Source organism: Crocuta crocuta, unplaced genomic scaffold (genome assembly GCF_008692635.1).
Source record: "Crocuta crocuta isolate KB4526 unplaced genomic scaffold, BGI_CrCroc_1.0 scaffold64, whole genome shotgun sequence".
In the NCBI taxonomy this organism is placed as follows: Eukaryota; Metazoa; Chordata; class Mammalia; order Carnivora; family Hyaenidae; genus Crocuta; species Crocuta crocuta.
This window is the reverse complement of record NW_027530640.1, coordinates 2,021,308-2,042,278: the sequence shown is the minus strand read 5'-3', so window position 1 is coordinate 2,042,278 and position 20,971 is coordinate 2,021,308. Positions and strand designations below refer to the sequence as shown.

General features: G+C 35.9%; 1 protein-coding gene across 1 annotated transcript in view; it reads right to left on the bottom strand.

Annotated features, from left to right (window-relative positions):
* Positions 1-20,971, bottom strand: part of SLC12A2 (solute carrier family 12 member 2) — a gene marked incomplete at its 5' end in the record, with an annotated part of 96,953 nt that overhangs the window by 7,819 nt on the left and 68,163 nt on the right. The window contains 7 exon segments of the mRNA XM_077768863.1: positions 1,417-1,528; positions 2,917-3,039; positions 4,454-4,501; positions 7,307-7,432; positions 9,874-9,953; positions 14,191-14,297; positions 19,170-19,310. Coding sequence (XP_077624989.1) covers positions 1,417-1,528; positions 2,917-3,039; positions 4,454-4,501; positions 7,307-7,432; positions 9,874-9,953; positions 14,191-14,297; positions 19,170-19,310 — 737 coding nt within the window.

Genomic DNA, 20,971 nt, shown 5'->3' with positions numbered 1-20,971 from the left:
GCAAGAACTAGTCAACAGTTACAAGTTTAATTATTTTTCAATTCTTCTTCCATCCATGAAGAATGCCTATCTCAAAGCCCAAATAGGACATTTGGGGGCCATCGAAAGCTATAACTAATGGCAAATCAAGTTCACAGCATTTTTGAGGGGGAGGGGGACTGGGGCAGACATGAGAAAAGAGCTCCAACAAGCCTCTGACTTTTCAGTAAAGAAATACCTTCTTGGAGACACAGTTGGCAAGGAAACCTTCGTGGCAACAATAGAAAAGTGGAAACACACACAAAAGAAAAGCCATAAGTACAAAGGGATTCAATTTCTAAGAAAACGGAGTTTTCTACATTAAGACATTGGAAAACAGACATGTTACACATTTAATCTTTAAATTACTTCCAGTATTTCTTGCATAATTCACTATGTGAGATGAATCAACAGCTAGCTGAATTCCAGTGTAGATCTATTAAGTGCCTGCTATGGGCCCACAAAACTCTTAAGAAAATAAATAAATCTAATAAAGGCCTGACAATACAGCGAGTGGTACCAAGTACACTGTTATTTAGGAAGGAAGGGTAACAACTAATGGGGAGGCAAGGGAACAAAAAAACACACGAGGGCAGGTGTCATGAAGAAAGTGACAGCAATGCTGGACCTGAAAGGCTGAAGCATTTCAAGTGAGGAGCTGTTTAGGGCAGAGAGGAGAGCAGAGAGGGGTATAAGCCTGAGTTCGCGTGGGTAATGGGCAGGTGCACAAGTGAGTGCACACTGAGGTGAAGTGTAAGGCATTACACAGTGTGGGCAACAGGAGGATGGATGGCTTATGGCTTTGTCATATTTTAGCACAGACTTTCTATGGAATGAACAGAGAGGAAATTACAAGTATTTGGGGCTGAGGCATCTTCTCATCAGAGCTCTACTTCCCAAATGTGAACTCGGGAGAAGAGTGTATAGTATGTGCTGAAAAGGTCAGAGACGAGACGTGGGATATTTGGCAAATCCACTCAAACCAGAAATAGAATGGGGATGGGGCAGTGGCAGTACAAGGGGTGACGGCAGCATCCTTCATTTCTGTTGTCTTCAAGTCTACAGAATGTGTCTCACATAGGAATATGTGACTGTGAGGCACATCCTGATTTTTTTTAAAGTGCCTTAACATTTTAATGCTGCAAGTTTTTAATAAAGACTTTCTAAAATGTCAATATTTGAAAAAAATATTAGGTATCAGTAAAATGAACTATCTACAATTTAAACATAAAGACTAAATTAGAATGAGGGTTTAGCTGTTTAACTAGATTTTCAGCTTCCGTGTACGACAGAGCAAGTTGATTCACATTTTCTCGACTGTACCTCTTTCACCCCATCAAATCTACTGTAATAATGAAGTATGGCTAGATTAATGCTCTTCTGTTTAAATAGACTTACGCTCTCCGGTCATGGTCTATTCGGTTTATTTTCCCACCAATGAATACTCTGATCTTACAGTCTTTCCACTTTTTCTTGGTAGTCAGAAGGTAAGGTATCAATAAGGTCAAGCCTAAAAGATAAAAATATAAAATATCATTCACTCCAGGCTAATTTCTCAATTAAGAACTTTTAATTCAATTTAATCTCTAAAAGCATGTCTGCCCCACAACTCCATTTTAAACAGTATTTTTCTTCTGTCCTTCCTGAGTAATTCAGTCAGAAAGCCATGAGGTAGGCCTGAACAAGGAGGGAAGCCCAATGGAGCCAGGAGATCAGTCACATCCAGGAGCACTGAAGAAATGAGAGTCTTCACCGAACCTAGTGGGAGCCAGGTTTCTCTCTCAAATGAGAACTACGAGAAGGAAGAAGCTGGATTGAACCCTGCAGTGTTTAAACTGGAATGGGTTTTCAATCTATGCTGAAGTCTACAAACATACTATGGTAAGTTTCTGAGACCCGTCCACTGAGAGGGCCTGGGAGCAGTGACACTGCAGTAGCAATGAGCATATCTGTGTTCCTAAATACCATTCTCCACTAAAGCAGTCATGATTCCTCAGGTAAAAGGAGACTTGATGGCTGGTATAGGCAAAGTACAAAAGTGAGCCTGGAACATCTTATGATTGGGAAATGACAAATGGACAAACAAGTCAGCCATCAGAGGATCTTGGTGGCCAAATGGGAATAATCTGAACATCAAAATAAATAATGTGAATGACAAATCATCTCAAAATGAATACAGCCTATGAGTTCACAAACATAGAATAAAGAGAAAGCTCTTCCTTATAATGAGATGCCAACTAATAAATGAAGAACAACTAACAGGATTCAAAAATCATCATTTGGCAGCCACAAACACACCACTTCGATGGTAACAGCAGGTGAAAGTATCAATGGATGCTAAAGATGGTGGTAAAAATTGTCCTAAGAATGGTATATTTACATAATCCAAAAGTAACTCCCCATCCACTAATATGTGTAATTAAAAAGGGGAGACTAACTTTTCATTCTAAAAATTTTGTGAACACCACCCTCAATGGTTAAAGCTAACTTCACCAGTGATGAGGCAAACCAACATCATATCCCCCTTGTTGAGATCAAGAGAGCACAGTGTAACTTTTCTACCAAAAAGCTACATAACTTAAACTAATTCTAAAAAAAAGATCAAATGGTACTTCAAATCTAGTGACATCCTAAAAATGGTCAGTTGGTTAAAAAAAAAAATAAGAACAAAAAACGTTAAGGTCATGAGCTCAAGAAGTGGGCAACTTTCAAACTGAAGGACAATGAAGATGTAACAGCTAAGTGCAACACCTGATTCTGAAACTAATCCTGTTGCTTGTCGGCAAAATTCAAAAGTGATCTAGGGATGAAGAGGGCATGTCATTTCTTAGTACTAGTCCCATATTCCCACAACCTCAGTAAATGTAAAACTGCTAAAATGCATCTTAACAACCTTACCTCCATCATCAAAAAGCCACCAGACATCAATAGTATTCTTTCCCTGTTTTTTCTTAAACTGTGTACTAGCTTCAAGAAGCTTCTGGTCAGCTATATTTAAGGGCACAGCAGGGCCTTTGGATTCTAAAGGATTAAGCAGAAAAATAACATGTAAGGGAGGTAAATATTCAAGTTCCTTTTGTTGAATTCCTATAATTTCCTAACTTTTGTATATTTAAATGTTTATAATGCAGACAGTTCTATCTGGCATCCATCATAAGCTTTCAGTGGTTTATAACTTAAATGTACTTTAAAATGATGTTCACAGATAAATACATCTTTACAACAGCTAAACTCATCCAAATTATCTTGCCTAATTTCTAATATTTTGAAGCAATCTGAATGAAAGAGAATTATGAATACCAATCAAGAATAGTAATAATGGACTGCTACATTTTAATTTTTGAGAAGTTGTTTTAGGCTTACTGGACAAATGAGGTTTGTAATCTTGTTCCTCAGTAATTTAAAGATCCAAAAATTATTTTACATAAAATGTCATCAGTAATATAAAAGACAGAGGGAAGTGGAAGACGAATGAATACAAGCTAACAATTATCACAGTGAAACCTCTGGGTCTAGCAAGAACACCCTCATCTTTACCTAACTTGTCCCCTCGGCCTGTGATGCAGAAAGCTAAAGCCATAGAACCACACATCTTTCTCTGAAGCACAGAAAGATGCGAGAACTCCTTGGCAGAATACCACCTGTTACAAGTCTAAAGAGCACTATACCAAGGAAGTTCCCTTTCATAGTCCCAGGAATTAAAAACTTAAAACAAAAACAAAAAAAAAATTGAGCACTGACTCTATGAGCAAGCAAATGACTCTTATGAGACTCCTACAGTAAATTTTTAAAAGCAGGAATCCACAGGAGGAAATCTGATCACTTCTGCAGGATGTCTGTCATTCACTTCTCATGCTGCCATGATACACGCAAACATGACGAATGATTGTGCATGATGACATAATATGGCTGCCAAACCACACTGCTCCGTAACTCTCACCTCTATCTCCTTCTCATAAAAGTCATGCCTGGGGACATGACTGTGTATCTCCCAAACGCAGCAGGGCTGTGAGAAATAGTGTAATTTTTGAAATGAAAAATATATTAGTATCAAAATTAAGGGCTTGGCTGGGTATACCTGATGGTAAGAATGCAAGTGACACTGGCAAAGAGACCCATTTCAGTGTCTCTGCTTAGCATCTAAACCATGCAGTTTAAATTTAAAAACTGGTACTGACTTTCAGGGTTTCAGTATTTCCGAAATGCTATGATGATTTAGAATAATTTGTTTTTGATATACTCCCTTCCCTGGGATGGTTTAAATTTTTTAGTTGGACTAACAATAATTTTTCTAATCTCCATTCAATAAATAACTGCAGCAGCACCTCGCCATGGAAATAAAAACTAAAGTAAAAAAAAGAAAATAGCAAAGTTGGAATTAAAGAGTTAACAGTATGAAAAAGGGGATTAAAATAAAATGATGAAAAATGCCTGCCTTTTTTCAACAGTGGTTGAGTTGGAGTCTTGCCATCCTCTTCCTCATCTAGATTATGTTTAAAAAACACAAAATAAAAGTTAATTGCCTTTATATTAATAATGAAAATGTAAATAGAGCACATTTATAAACAGAGCATAGTATGAAGAGACAGTCTGTGAAAAATAATCAAGACTGAAGACAGATATCGTCTACACTGAGTGTTGAGGATTTTTAAAAGCAAACCTATTTTAGGCCCCTCCAACAGGGCTGCTGATGAATGCTCGCCCCTAAATTGTATTCCTGTAAAAGTGACAAAAACTTGAACAGGACTTTTAAACTTATAAATGTTCATACTTGAAATAAGTTGAAAAGAATCTAGACTACGGCTTATAGAATAGAAATAGGCCATTAAAAAGTGACATTTCAGATAACACATAAATTTTAAACACTGTCAATGCATCAAAATGTGCAAATGACTGAAAAGTAATTTTAGAAACATTTCATGGATATTTAGACCTCGTAAAAACGAATCACCACTTGGTACAGGAAGGAATTTGATCAGAGACAGTCTTTTGGTTTATATAATATACTAGTTTGTATATATATATATATATATATATATGTGAATTGATATATAAAATGTAAGCATATTTTTGCTCATATATATATATATATATATATATGTACNTATATGTACTGGTCCATCTATATTTAAATATATGTAAGTATTTTCTTGACGTTAACAGTTTTGCTAATCTCAGGTTCTTCAGATAAGCTTCTGTGAGGTGTCTGAGGCACGTCAAACTCCCGCCCTGGACAGGGAAGAGTATAGTGTGCTGGACTCAAGTGGCTCCCAGGACTCCAGTATTACCTCGAACTCTTTTTCTGGCTGCATGAGCTTGAACTGGTTAGTTAACTCTCACTTTCCTTGTTAGTAAAAAGGGTGAACAATACCTACCTCTTGGGATCATTATGCTGCAAGCATTCAAGCCCTTAGCTCAGTGCCTAGCACAAAGTAAGTATTCAAAGGGCACTCCTCCTGTCCCTTTGCATGCTGTGTGCCACACTAACCAAGACAGACATACCAAACACCTATGATTATACAGTAACTACATAAGAATGATTCTAATGTTGAATACCTTTAAATTATATAAACGTTTCTATAGTTTCTATGTTACTTTTGAAAATAGAAAATAAACACAAAATTAATGCTATTTTTGAATGCTAATTTCTTATGCCTCTTATGGATCAAGAAACATTTCAATGATTACATTTAATTTTATAGGATTAAGTATTATTGTCTTTATAAAGTAGATATTTGATAATATTTGATATTATCTGTCTTTGATGATAGTAAAAATAACAATTATAGATATAAATGCGAACATTGTGTGTTCATTTCAGAGAGCTCGAAAAATCTCAAGGAAATCCTGACACTTAAAAACTGATTTACATTAAAGGCATTAAAGGTACCGACATTTTTATAATAAAAAGGTGAGTAGTAATGTACTCACTCAAGTTCCTATTGTGTAAAAATAATGACTTCACAAGATTGCGACACACAGTAATGAGCTAATGTATAGAAAACACCTACTACAATGTGGGAGGCACAGAGTAGATGCTTAACGACTATTACTTCTTCCCTTCTCATCATACTTTTACCTATCAATTACTAAGAGGTTCTGTAAAGGAAGGATTGGTTTCAGGAAAAAGAAAATGACAAGAAAATAAAAAGGAAATGAGAGCATGTATACCATAAAATAAAAATAAATGCAGGAATATTAAAAGCAGTTAAAGAATCTTCTATAGGGTTTTGAGATGAAATTAAAAAAAAAAAATAATCAAGCCAGCAAAGAACTTAAAGGGAAAATGGGTCTCAATTAAAGCCTCAACTACCTCTACTCTGAGCAGACAATGTAACTAAGGAGGAAAGAAATATTAAGTAACAGCAATGCTTCTACATAATCTGGGAAAGATCAATTTCACAGAGAGGCTTTGTCCAAAGTGATCAATTTCAGAAAAAGACTTCTTTGATACAAATCAAAAAAGTATGATATGGTTTGATGATTTAGAGGGCAGATTTTTCTTGTTGGGTGCCAGCTGGGACCAGGACAGATGGAGATACAGACTGAACAGAGGTAGGAGAGTGAGGGCGGGAGAGTAAGATTTGGAAGTCATCCCTCTTTCCATCTTGTAAACATTGACACAGATTTATGGATGAAATTATCTCAAAGTCTCAGATTTGGAGACTTTTGTGTGGCCTGCACCACATGGGCCACCATAGTCTGCAACTATGGCCTAACAGTTCAGTAACCAAATACCAATAGCTCATCTCTTCAGAGAGACTAAGTAAGGAATACAATTGCATTTGATTTTTTATTACATGGTTTTACCTCAACAACTCCAGGTGCAGTAGATGTAAAAAGTATTCTATGTATCTCAGCACAAAAAGAAAACCCCTGGTATTTAAATATCTTGATTTACAAAAAAAATTATGTACATTTTTGGTTAACTTTCCTTCCAGGGTTATCTTAAGCTCTATTGCATTAATCTAAAATTACCAAGTTACTTTCAAGTTCAGATTTAAATTAGGCATTAAATTGTTTCATTTAAAAGTATATATAAAAATATATTAAGCACATATTAGTAGTGTATAATTAATTGGCATGGCTTCTGTTCTATGATCCACTTCAATACTTTAAAAATAGCTAGTCATGTTGTAGCCATCTATTTTACCTCATCAACTAGAAATGAACAGTAAAATTTCAGAATGGGTTACTTAATAAGTAAGACATGTTATATAATAAAAACCATTTTCTCCCCAAATTAAACATCACCATTAATAACAACTTTTCTGTGAATAAAAATTACCTTTGTGTCTAACACTTTTCTCATCAGATGGCTTGGAAGTATCTAAATCCGATTTTTTACTGTACTCCATACTTAGTACCACGTCCTTGACACCGGGAGATTTCTCTTGTGACGACAATAATTCTTCTATGGATGTGAAAGTAACTAAATTATTATCTCAATATTATTTTAACCATTAATGATAGCACCATGGTATATTAACTAAATAACAGTCCACAGCAAAGCTTGTTAAGAAATAGTAAGTTTACAGTACATGATTTCTTAGGTAAACAAATGTAATCATCTGTTTTGAAAGGACTATTCACTCAAATATCTTGAGCCAGAGCTAAGCATCAGACATGTGAATCAGGTGCTGAGGAATTAGTAATGAGTGAGATTCAATGTGGCAGACAAAAGAATGGTGTACAGAATGTGAGTAAATTCTACTCTCAAAGTCATTTAAAAATGTAAAATGTGACAAATGTTCACATACATGTAAGATGACAGACAATGCTGAAAAATGATACCCATGACTAGTGACACAAAATCAGGAGATAAACTCACAGTACAAGTACCATTTTTTCATTTTTAAAGCACTTTCTCCATATTTTATCTTTTGGGAAGTAAACAGTTAACTTCCACCATGGAAACATGCATCACAAAGACAAACATCATTTGAAATTGATCGCTGACAGATAATCCTCATCACTGATTCATGTGTATGATGAGAAATAACAAGAGAAACAACTATGCTAAGTATTTCACAGCCATTTCTTTACAACAACGCTATGGAATAATCATTTTTTTTAAATTTTAAAGCTTTATTTAAGTAATCTCTACACCCAACGTGGGGCTAGAACTCATAACCCCAAGATCAAGAGTCGCAGGCTCTTTGGACTGAGCTGGCCCCAGCACTCCAATAATCATGTTTTAATAGATGAGGACTCTGAAGCTGGGAAGTGAGCAAATTTGCCCAGGCCACAGAGCTATGTACTCAGAGATAAAGCTGGGATGTTCAAAGGAGATCTGACTCCAAGCCCTGTGCTCTTGATCCAGTGCCAAACCAAATTCCTGGTCCAAATCCTGATGATGAATAACAAGACCTTCAAAACTATTTTCCTAACTGAAACACATGAAAATATTTATTTAAAATTCTGGTCACATTCAAATCACAGTAAATTACAACTATATATGTAAAATTGTTAGTCAAACTGTGATACTTTTGAGAGTGACAGGGAACACAACTAATCGTGTAGTTAACAGGTACCCTAAACCTCAATCACTGGCAGCGCAGGAGAGAACTGAAACAGTATTTTGCAAGGCCTACTCCAGACTAAGAAAATGCATTTTCAGCAAGCCATACTTTTGTGTTCCATGGATAAAGACCTCAAAGCGTTCCTTTCAAAACTGCACAATACCCTTAAAATGGTGGGAGGAGGGGGAGGATTACGACTGTTTAAATACATAAACAGGTGACAAAAGTTCATGAAGTGCCTCTCAGCTATTTAGGCTTAGGTATTTTGATGATTTAGTTAATTAATTGATAAGGGTAAAATATTAGGTGTGCAATTTCTTAAGCTTACAATATTTGTTAAATTACCAGGAAATCATCAGACAGTATGGAATTTCCCACAGTTTTTATTAAGGTTGCAAAAGTAATCAGGATACCTTAATTAGGTTTAAAGCTTCATCTAAAAACATTTTTTAAAATGCTTTAAAAAATTACATGTTTGGAGACAAGATTAGTGGGTGTCAGGGGTTAATGATGGGGGAGAAATGAAGAGCATGGTAGGGGCATGAAGGGGTAGCAGGAGAGAGGTCTTTGTGGCAATGGAACAGCTTTTTATCTTGATTATGGTGCTGGTTATATGAACCAACCACATGTGATACACGGAACAGAACTACACATGTTCATAAACATGAACACACGAACACACACGAACACACACACACACACACACGTTAAGTAAAACTGGTGAAATCTGAGTAAAGTGGGTAAACAGTCACAACATCAGTTTCCTGGTTATGACGTATAATGATAGATATTCAACATGTTACCACTGGGAGAAATGGATGAAGGATACACAAGACCTCTCTATTATTTCTTCTGTTACTTCTCATGAATTCATAATCATTTCAAAATGAAACAGTTAAAAAAATTACTTATAGCGTCTTTTCTGAAGACAGAGTAAATGGCATCACCAAGTTTTCATTATTAATATACCTCTGTGTAAGAACGCATTACTTTCATAAACATGAAAATGTCTGATGATTTAGCAGTCATTAATGTTTTTTCTTCTATAGTATTTATCATGTATTTTTATAAATTTGAGCAATCTAAAACCATAACTCATGCTTATTTCTCTTAAATTTATGATTTACAATGAATTTTATTCTCTCCAATAGTAATCACCAGCCAACATCCAGGTTGGAGCAGAAAAGATCTGATTTCCAAATGCCATAAGGTAAGTACACAACATAGAACAGTGAATGTTAAAGTTATTGAAGAACTTGTGAGAATGACACAGAACTTTCTAACAGAGTCGTTTATATTTTTAAAGTAAAAAATTTATTCAAGCAAGATTTACCTTGTCCTTGAAGATGAGATATATCCAGACCCTCTTTTAGGCGGATAACCACTACTCCATATTGTATGTCAAAGGCGTCGCTATAATGGGGGGTGGGGAGCGGGATCAAAATCACAAAAATTTTAGTGTCCTCCTCTATAAAATGAAAGCAGTAAGAGGTGATTTCTAAAATGCCTCCAGCTTTAAATGCATTTTTAAAATATGCTTTTGAAACTAACAGTGAGACCCACATAATGTCTGCTTCAAATCCTATACTGTTTCCTTTTCTTCCTTCTATAATAGTCTTAAAAACTGGTTAAGTGTAGGTCTTTATAGTCTTGATACTCTATCTACAACAGCCATTTATTTTTATTTTTTTAAGAAACATGATTCTTATAATTTTATTTTATTTTTATTTATTATTTATTATTTTTACAAATAGTTTATTGTCAAATTAGTTTCCACATAACACTCAGTGCTCATCCCCACAAGTGTCCTCCTCCATGCCCATCCCCCCATCCCACCCACATCCATCAGTCCTCAGTTTTTGTCAGCATTCAAGAGTCTCTCATGGTTTGCCTCTCTCCCTTTCCCCCACCATTTCCGCCCTTCTTCTCCCCCTTGTTCCTCCGTCAAGTTCCTCCTAATCCTCCTATACGTGCAAACATATGATATTTGTCCGTCTCTGCCTGACTTATTTCGCTCAGCATAACACCCTCAAGGTCCATCCATGTACAACAGCCATTTAAAGCAGTGCCTATACTATTATGCTATCTGAAACAAACTATAATTAAGGAAAAATAAAATTCAGTATCCCCAACATACTTAATTTAGGTTTATACCCTTAAAACCAAGAGAATAACATGAAGACAAAGAAAAGAGTCCACTGAGAAAGAGAACAGGTTGTAGAGTATAAAGGGATGCTTCTGAAAGGAGCCAAAGTAATTTTTTTTTTTTTTTTATTTTTGAGAGAGAGAGAGAGACAGACTATGAATAGGGGAGGGGCAGAGAGAGAGGGAGACATAGAATCCAAAGAAGGCTCCAGGCTCTGAGGTGTCAGCACAGAGCCCGACAGCAGGGTTCAAAATCGTGAACTGTGAGGTCATGACCTGAGCTGAAGTCAGATACTTAACCAGCTGAGCCACCCAGGTGTCCTGGAACTAGAGTATTTTTAAGTAATTCTTACATTCTTACAAAAATGGCTTAATAAGTAATCCAAAGATTGTATATGCATTTGTTGGCATGTATTCCTAGGTCCTTTCAAGATTTTTAAACACGAATGGGATCATCTTATAACATGCAAAATATATTAAGACAACTCTAAAACCAGACTTCAATTCTGGAAACTTTGTTGAGACCATGAATCATTTAGATTCAAATTCTTCTCAAATCTACTGAAGGAATTACAAATTCCTAAACTTTGGGTCATTCCCCAGAATGTAACAGGCTTGGTTTTACCTTTCATTATTATTTTTAATTATGAAGAAACCAATATTCATTATGTTCAAAAAATTATATACAATCTATGGTTCTATATAACAAAAAGAAAAGGCTAAAAAGCAAAAAAAAAAATTAAATTTTTGTTCCTACAGACACAAAGAAGAATACATCACTGTAAAAGATGGTTTATTGGCTTTTTGTTTTTTAATCATGAGGAGACAATTTTAGCCTCATTTCTATAATGCATTAGCTAAGGTCTAAAGAGATTCATTGGAAAAAGAAATTAATGGACATAGTAACCTTCCTCAGCTGTATCCTCAAAGACCTAACACTAGAGAAGAGTAACTATAAGCATTTAAAAAAATAGTTAATAAATCACAAATGAATTAAAATCAATTTCCTTAAAGAAAAGCCAGTGTACATAGCTTCCTGAGTTTACCTTGGATTAAAGTGGCTGTTTTTGTTATAAACAAAGAAATTTCTGTAAGCTATATAATTTGCCTTTAGAGTTTCAGACTCTCCCTTCTGTTACGATGCATAGTAAATCAAGTAAACCTCAACTGCTCAAAGTATTTATAATCACAACCAAAACTTAAGTGTCAGAAGATAAAAGCATAAGCAATATCACTGCTTTGAATCTGCCATTGATTTCTAAGTCCTGGAAACCAAAGAGCATCATTTTGTCTATCTTTAATTGCTGCGTGCTGTGTAACACTCAGAGCAATACTTGACTCTCAGAGCAAATATTCACTTCAGTTCCTACAGGGTCAGCGTCAGAAAGATTCCTTTCTTTCAGTGTTTCCATATGAGCAACTACAACTAATAGTCAAAGAATTATTTGTAAAAATGTCACTTTTTCTACATTTTAAGATAATTATTCCATCTCACTGGTCTTGCATCTTGAGAAAGAAAAAGCCCAGTCCATGGTGGATGGCCCACATGATTTATCCTTTCACACTGTCCTTCCTTTCCTAATTCCCAATATGCAAAGTGCACAGGATATAATTAGAAATGTAGGATGAAATCATGCTTACAAAAAAGGAACAACCCCAAAGCTAAAGAGGATTCATAGTATGTCAAGAATCAGAAGAGCTTTAATTTTACTAAAAGTATTTAGTAATTATTTGGGAAAACTTATTCATTCTATACTAGCCAATATGAAGCGACTTTTTAAAAAAGTATTACGTCCGGTTACTCCCTCAAAGATATTTCAAGGTAGCTATGGAAACAAAACTATCATCTGTGATACAGGTAAGCAATTATGGTTCTAACAGGAGTTCCAATACGGGAAATAATTCTACTTAGTTAAAGGCAATCAGATCAAAACTCAAAGAAATAAGATTTCAATCAGGTCATAGAGCTACTTCACCAAACACATTTAAAAAAAAAAAAAAAGCACAATTTTTAGTATGTAAAGAAAAACTTCATATGAAGGAACGGACATTTCTATTTCATCAGCAGCTAGATTAAGAAAAAATTTATTCAACCAAGAATTGTGGTGTGGGGCACCTGGCTGCCTCAGTTGATAGAGCATGGGACTCTTGATCTTGAAGTTGTGAGTTTGAGCCTCATGTTGGGTGTAGAGATTATGTAAATCAAAAAAAAAAGTGGTGGTGTGACAGACTCTGAAGTATGGAGAACAGAGGGGAGTCAGAAGGGGGATGGAAGAAATATGCGGAAGGGGGATTATACTTAGCATGATGAGCACTGAATATTGTAGAGAATTGCTAAATCAGTGTATTATACACCTGAAACTAACAGAACACTAAATGTTCTCATTGGAATTAAAATTAAAAACTTAAAAATTTAACAGTGTGAAAGGGAATCCTTATCCTCTAAAAAACAGTATAAATGGGGGGCGCCTGGGTAGTTCAGTAGGTTAAGTGTCTGACTTCAGCTCAGGTTCATGGGTTCGAGCCCCACATCAGGCTCTGTGCTGTTAGCCAGCTCAGAGCCTGGAGCCTGTTTCGGATTCTGTATCTCCCTCTCTCTCTGACCCTCCCCTGCTCACACTGTTTCTCTCTCTCTCAGAAATAAATAAAACATTAAAAAAAAAAAAAAAGTATAAATGAGATAAAGGGACCTGTTAAGAAAACCCAGAATACTAGGAAAAGGAAGTATTTCAAAGTAAATAAAACTTTTTATTTTTGCCAAATTTTCTTATTTTATTAAATAACTCACTTAGTTCCAAAAAGCATTTGTGGTGGATTAAACAGATTGGTTTAATCTGAGGTGGCTCAGTCAGTTAAGTATCCAACTTTGGCTCGGGTCATGATCTCACTGTCCCTGAGTTCGAGCCCCGTGTGGGACTCTGCTGACAGCTCAGAGCCTGGAGCCTGCTTCAGATCCTTTGTCTCCCTCCCTCTCTGCCACGCTCTGGCTCTGTCTCTCAAAAATAAATAAACATTAAAAAAAAATTATAAAAAAATATAAATCACCTAATGTATAAATCAAGTAATTACATGTAAATTAGTGTGATAGAATAAACCTAAACGTTTGAGGGGTGATATCAATGAAGAAATGCCCTCTCAGCACCAGATACTATAAAGACAGAACACCAGCTAATGGGGCTGACATTTGGGAAATCTGCTCAGCAATAGCTGTAAGGATAACCAGAAGCTTCCTAACTTGAATGGGAAGCCAGAGTATATATGTTGTGTGCTCATTTGTACACGAGTGTGAATGTTCGAATGTATGACAAGACCCAGAAAGATTAATCAAAAAATTTTGTCAAAAACTCAAGTGACAACCCAGATAACCGCATGTGATTCTTTTCATTCTTAGGCTTCTACTATAAGAGAGTGTATCAGAAACAGCTTCACAAACCAGTGCAGGCTTTGAAAACCAGTACAAGTTTCCATTTTCTGAATCAAGTTACTGAAGTAAAAGGATACTTACTGAAATATGTTTATGTACATATCCACATCTCTCATATCTGCTTGCAACCAATTTTTCTTAAATCCAAGGACAAGTGTGTTCGGTTTCATACGCCCAAGACCAGCAGCCTGAAACAAAGGAAAAATACAACTTTAAATATAATCTATTCAGCAAAATATTTTATCAAGGATCAAATCCTCCAAATAGAGAGGCTATATTTTTATTTTTTTTAATATTTGAGAGTGTGCATATGTGCTTTCTCTCTCAAAATAAATTTAAAGATTAATCTATTTAAAGATTAAGAATTAAATCCTCATTTCAAGATTAAATTAATCAAATATATATTAAGTGTTGATGATCATATGCCAGACACTATCCATACGATTTGGGATAATTAGAAATATCCTAACCACATAAAACTTAAATTTCTCAAAATATTCTCTCCATACACAAGTTTCTTTCAAAAATAAGATTCCCCCCCCCATTCAATATGAAAAACAACTCTTTACCTTCATAGATAAAAAATAATCCTTATTGTTTTTTAAAACTATCAGGTATCAAGATAGCCACTAACCACACAANTAAAAGAAAAGCAAGAAACATCTTTGATTCTTAGAAGTTTCTAAATAAATAGGCCACAAGATAACCAATAACTTCTTGATGGTACAAAATAATGTCATTATTATTTTTATTCTCTTTTTCATCACAAACCATTGTCACAACATAATAATTAAAAGGTCTTATTTTTATAAAATTAACAATAACACCCTGCGGCACTCTGTCCACTTGTTTCAACTTCATTATTTCAATAACTTTTCCCTGAATGACTGGGCAAAGAAATTTCAAATGTATCACTCATCCCTAAATGCTCTGAAATTATAATCAAAGTAGTTATTCAGTCAGAAGTAATGCTTTCAGTTTCCATAAAACATGTGTTTTAAAGAACAATGCATTACTGAAAATACGTCTTTTCTGGAAAACAGGTTTCTTTAATGGCTCATAAAAAATCAGTTTTTCATGGAATTCCACAATTGAAACTGACTTGGCAAAATGCAATCCCCTGAAGCTTATTACAAGCGTCTTTAGTTTCAAACACTCCCACTGTGTTGTTTCTTCGGATCGTTAGCAATGTTTTTCTATGCATCTTTCACCAGAATTTGCTGATAAGAAATGTGTTTTAGTTTGTTATTATATTTTCCTGTGCATCACCATAACCATTTTTACTGTAGCAGAAAGAACTACTTCCACAATGGTACATGGCTTTTTATTTCTGTCTTTCACTATTAAGTAAAAATATTTCCACATACTATGGTTACCTATTGAAATGTAGTTAAATACGGCTGTGAGATTTGTATTATTTTAAAAACTACTGAAAACAATACTTGTAGAGTTTTGGCTCCAAGTCCTGGATGGTTAAAATGTTCACCCACTAGGGATAGGTTTATTATTATTTTTTTAATATTTATTTATTTTCAGAGAGAGGGCGAGCGGGAGAGGGGCAGAAAGAGCAGGAGACACAGATTCGGAAGCAGACTCCAGGTTCTGAGCTGTCAGCACAGAGCTCTACACAGGGCCTGAACTCCTGAACCTCAAGATCATGATGTGAGACAAAGTCGGACACTTAACCGACTGAGTCACCCAGGAAACCCAAATTAGTAATAGCTTTAAATTATCATTAGTTAATATCTTATGGCACAATATTTCTTTAGGATGTGGCTATAGGATTTGTACATAATTTGTATTTCTAATATTCTTATTGGTAATGTTAAATTATTTTGGTCTACTTATTTCAGAAGAATTTAAAAGAAATTACTGTTTACCTCAAAATGTGGCTGATGATGAGGAAAGGTATCAAAAACACTCAGAATATATTATGGAGTATGACACTGGGCTATTTTTATTTTTGTACAGGAAAAAAGGTAAAGTCATTTCTAGAGTGATACTTTGAATGAGATCCCCTTGATTTAAAGGGCCATCATAATGTAATCTGTAATGTGAATTTTCAGTAAGAACAATAAGCTTTTGCTCTTTGAAATGAAGATTTAAAAGTGACTGAGGGGCAGCTGCGTGGCGCAGTCAGTTAAGCGTCCCACTTCGGCTCAGGTCATGATCTCGTGGTTCATGGGTTCGAGCCCTGCATCTGGTTCTGAGCTGACAGCTCAGAGCCTGGAGCCTGTTTCGGATTCTGTGTCTCCCTCTCTCTCTCTGCCCCTCCCCCACTCATGCTCTGTTTCTCTGTCTCAATAATAAATTGAAAAAAAACAAACAAACATAAAAGTGACTGACAATTAAGTGGCTCCTGTCATTAAAAAATTAAACAGAAAAATCCAAATGCACAAGAGGCTAGCAGTGCTAACCTGTCACCGTCAAAGGGGTTCTTAAGCAAACTACTGAGAAGAGTGTCTTTTTTAAAAATAGTGAATCTCGAGTTTTATTTTGGAGAGTGGATACTTAAATGCTAATTTAATGATAAATGCTCATGATCAGTAACTAGATAAATGAGGGAGAGAGAAACGAGAAGTCAGAGCATAAGGTAGAGTAAAAATGTACAAAAATGATCTTTGACAAAGATTATAAACCTCTAATAAGACATACAGGCCTCTGCCACTCGATGTAACAAGTTTCCAGAGGTACAAAAGAAAGAGAAATACTGTCAGTGACAGTTTATACTAAGAAGTCAGTGATTAATTCTGCAGTGGCAATTCTCCTATTTGTAAGTTTATTTTACACAGTTACTCACATAGCTCTGCCACTAGAATCAAGGCAACTTCTTGGGCATCTTAGCGAAATGCTTGTATCCACCAGTTTACAGGCCAGTCTCAAAATACTACCACATGCTATGCACCCCACCTTTGTCCCCACGCTGCTGAAATGGTCTAGACTCACTGGGGTGAGCATGTAAGCTGCAGGAGAATGGGGAGGACAGGGGATCCTACCTCTCATCAACAGTGTCATTTTTACTACAGTAACCCTTAAGGGCAGAGGTTCTCAAACTGTAGTGCCCGCAACATACCAGGAGCAGTCACAGAAATGTAAACTCTCCCGGCTCACCCCAGACCCACTAAGTCATTCCAAAGGTGGGCCTGGCAGTCTGTTTTAACAAGTCCACTACGTGACACTGATGCATGATCAAGTTCAGGACCTGCTACTCTAAGGAAATATTTTCCTTCCTAACATTTCTTAAATACATAAAGTGGTTACAGAAATGTTCCTACAAATTACACAAAAGCAACTAAGATTTTAACCCACTAGAAACTACCTTATGACCAGAGACAGAATTTTACTTTAAATATTTCAATATTTTGCACAGAAAAGTAAATACAATAAATATCCACGTACCCACCACCCAGCTTAAGAAAAGAAACATGACAAGTACACTTCAAATACCCTATGTATCCTTGTCACACCTTCTTTGTATTTTCACCATGTAGTCCAACATACATATACATGTTTAATTTACGTATATTTAAATTTTTATATCATCTACATATTGTTTCTATCTTTTTAGTTTGCTATTTTTCCTTACCACTTATATGTTCAAAGTTTATTCCTACCGCTATGTATAATTAACTCCCTTATATCACTATGTAGAATTCCACTGCAAGATTACACCACGATCTTTAAATCTGTGGCTGATGCCTGCTGAAGTTACTTCCATTTCTTTTTCACGAATACAAATAATGCTTCTATGCAATTTCATATAGTTTTCCCTACACACGTTTCTCTAAGGAACACATTTAAGAATGGAACATCTGAGGATACATACACTTTGAAATGTACAGGACACTGTCAGGTTGATTACCAAAGTGGCTGTGCCATCTATGTTACTACAGCAGTTCAAAGATTTCCAACTGTTCTTACTACTCCTAACATTTGGAACTTGCAGACTGAACTTCATAGTTCAACGTTTTTGTGTCTCACTGGAAGAAAAACCCTTCCCTAGCCCAAAGTCATCAAATTATTCTCATTTTCCTTCTAACAGTTTAAAATTTTGCCTTTCACATTTAAGTCCTTAATCCATCTAGAAATGGTTTTTGTGTTGTCTCTGTAAGGATCCGTTATATTATTTTTTTCACACGAATCATCAGTTGCCCCAGTTCATCTTTTAAAGGTTACTTCTGTATGTATTAAATTTTCTATATTAGGGGCTCTATTCCCCTCTGGGAAATATTTATTTCCCAATAAATATTGATTTATTCCAATAATCTTATTGTCACTAATTCAGAACCACTATGTGTTAATTACTAGAGTTTATGATGAGACTTTATATCTGCCAAAGTGAGCCCGCTACTACCCCTTATTATTCCTGAGGATTGCCTAAGATACTCTTAATTCTGTGCTTGTCAAGTTTTATAAGACATCAGAACAGAACGGGTGCAGGTGACACACGCTGAGCCTCCAATCTCTGCTTTAACACAGCAGCTCTGCAATCAACACAGTGCATGGGCTTCTGGTTAAGCTTTCATTTGAAAAAAGGGGTTCCTATATAAACAAGATAGCAAACTCTATCTCAACCCATGTATTTCTTCCCATGACCTTCAGGCTGAGTTTCAGAGAAGTTAAGGAACTTGCTGGGTAAAAATTCATAATAAGGAAGTGGCAGTGCTAACATGTAAATCTAGGACTGATTCCAAATCCTATATCCTGACTACTGTGTCATACACAAAACTGAAAGTGAAGTCTAAGTTTAGTAAATAAACAGTGAGAAATACCGTAAGGACCCAGAATTTTTAAAGCATTAAGAAGTGCCATTAATTCACACTTACATGCTGTGCCCAGTGAGGTACAGCAGACAGGGAAGGGGAAAAGTCTTAGCGAAATAGGCTCTCCCCTGTCTTTCAGGAGCACATTAGCTCTATAGTTCCTTATGCTCTCCAATTATACAAATCTTAGTAATAACGATATTTGACTGATATGAAGAATGAAACCTAGAATGTGAAATGTTCTAAAAGTTTACACAGAATTTGAACTCTGATATTTGAAAGGCAGGACAAACGTACCTGCATCAAATACTGTGCACCTTCTCTCAAGTCATCTGCATGTACTGGAGCATAAAAAGCCTTCATTTTGTTTTTGATAAGCCACCGCTGATATTTGGCTTGATCAATGGACATCTCTTTCATGGCTTGTCTTCGAGGGCCCTTTTGGAAAAAAGTATTAACAACAGCATTAACTGAAAGATCATCTATTCCACATTTATAAAAATCACCTGTTATTTCAGCTTGAACAAGTTCCCTCCACCTGGGAGATGGGGAGAAGAGGCGGACAACAACATTGTATTTTCCTGTCAGTGAATTCTTTCCAGTACTGAAGATAAAGACCAGACGGGGCTGCATTGCAACAGTGAAGGCATGGGGGGGGGGTGCCACTAAATGGGAAGAGCCAAGAGGAAGAAATACACACTAAAAAATAAATAAGTAGTTTTCAATACTAAGTAAATGAAAGAAATTAGCAATTACCAAAGATGGAGATTACATGGAGAAAAATAAGAGCCTTCTGTTTGTTTTTTTTAATGTTTTATTTTTTTTTAATTTTTTTTTTTAATGTTTATTTCTGAGAGAGAGAGACAGCATGAGCAGGGGAGGGTCAGAGAGAGAGGGAGACACAGAATCTGAAGCAGGCTCCAGGCTGTGAGCTAGCTGTCAACACAGAGCCCGATGCGGGGCTCGAACCCACGAACCGTGAGATCATGACCTGAGCCGAAGTAGGATACTTAACTGACTGAACCACCCAGGCGCCCCTATTTATTTTTATTTTTGAGAGAGAGAGCATGAGTGAGCAGGGGAGGGGCAGAGAGAGGGAGGGAGACAGAGAGGCCCAAGCAGGCTCTGATTGTCAGCACAGAGGATGATGTGGGACTCAAACTCACGAACCATGAGATCATGACCTGAGCTGAAATCAAGAGTCATATGCTTACTGAGCCACCCAGGCACCCTGAGCCTTTTGTTTTTCTACATAAAGTTTCTCAGCTTGTTTTTCCTTTATCCCCAATGTTTGAGTTATTAATTCTCAGTAACCTGAAAATAGAAGTTTGCTGTAAAATATAAATGCATTTTTTCTTCATACTTCTGTTAAATGATGAAATAACAGAATTAAGGAAATGAGGTTTTTCAACTTGCAATTCTATTTTGATTCCCGCAAGCAACACATAAAATGTGTTATATGCAAATGTATAAAGCAAAAATCTAAAAGTAGGTTTAAGAGCACACCCTCATTGTACATGAGAAAGTATAGGAAAAATACAATTTGTTTTAAAAAGGAAAAAAGTTAAGAAATACTGCCCCATTTGTAATTTCCTGTGGTCAAACCCCAACTTGAACTCATCAACTTGGAGACAAACTGAAAAACTTCGTAGGTCCCAACTGGGGTCAGTGTCTCAATGTTCTCCTCCAGACATGGCTTTGACTTTGCTACCATATAAGCAGAAGAGCAACTATAGCACAGGCTGCGACATGGGGCGTTGAACCCAAATTTCTAACAAGATGAAGAAAACAGTTTGGGAGAAAAGCTACTCTGACAAATAGCCCAAATTTCTCACACAGAACAGGTGATCCATCGTCTAGCAATTCTTTTCAATAGCCAAGATGACAAAAACATAAAATTACTTCTGGATGAAAAGTTTACCACTATTTTTAATAATGATATTACTCATGGTTACAACAAAAAAGAATGGGCAACTAAACTTAACACTGTTTGAATTTGGAAATTTAGCACTCTGCCCTTCTTATATGTTGTATACTAGATGTCTGTCTACCTCTTCCAACCTCTTTTTTTATTTTTCTGGTAGTAAATGCTCCCAGTG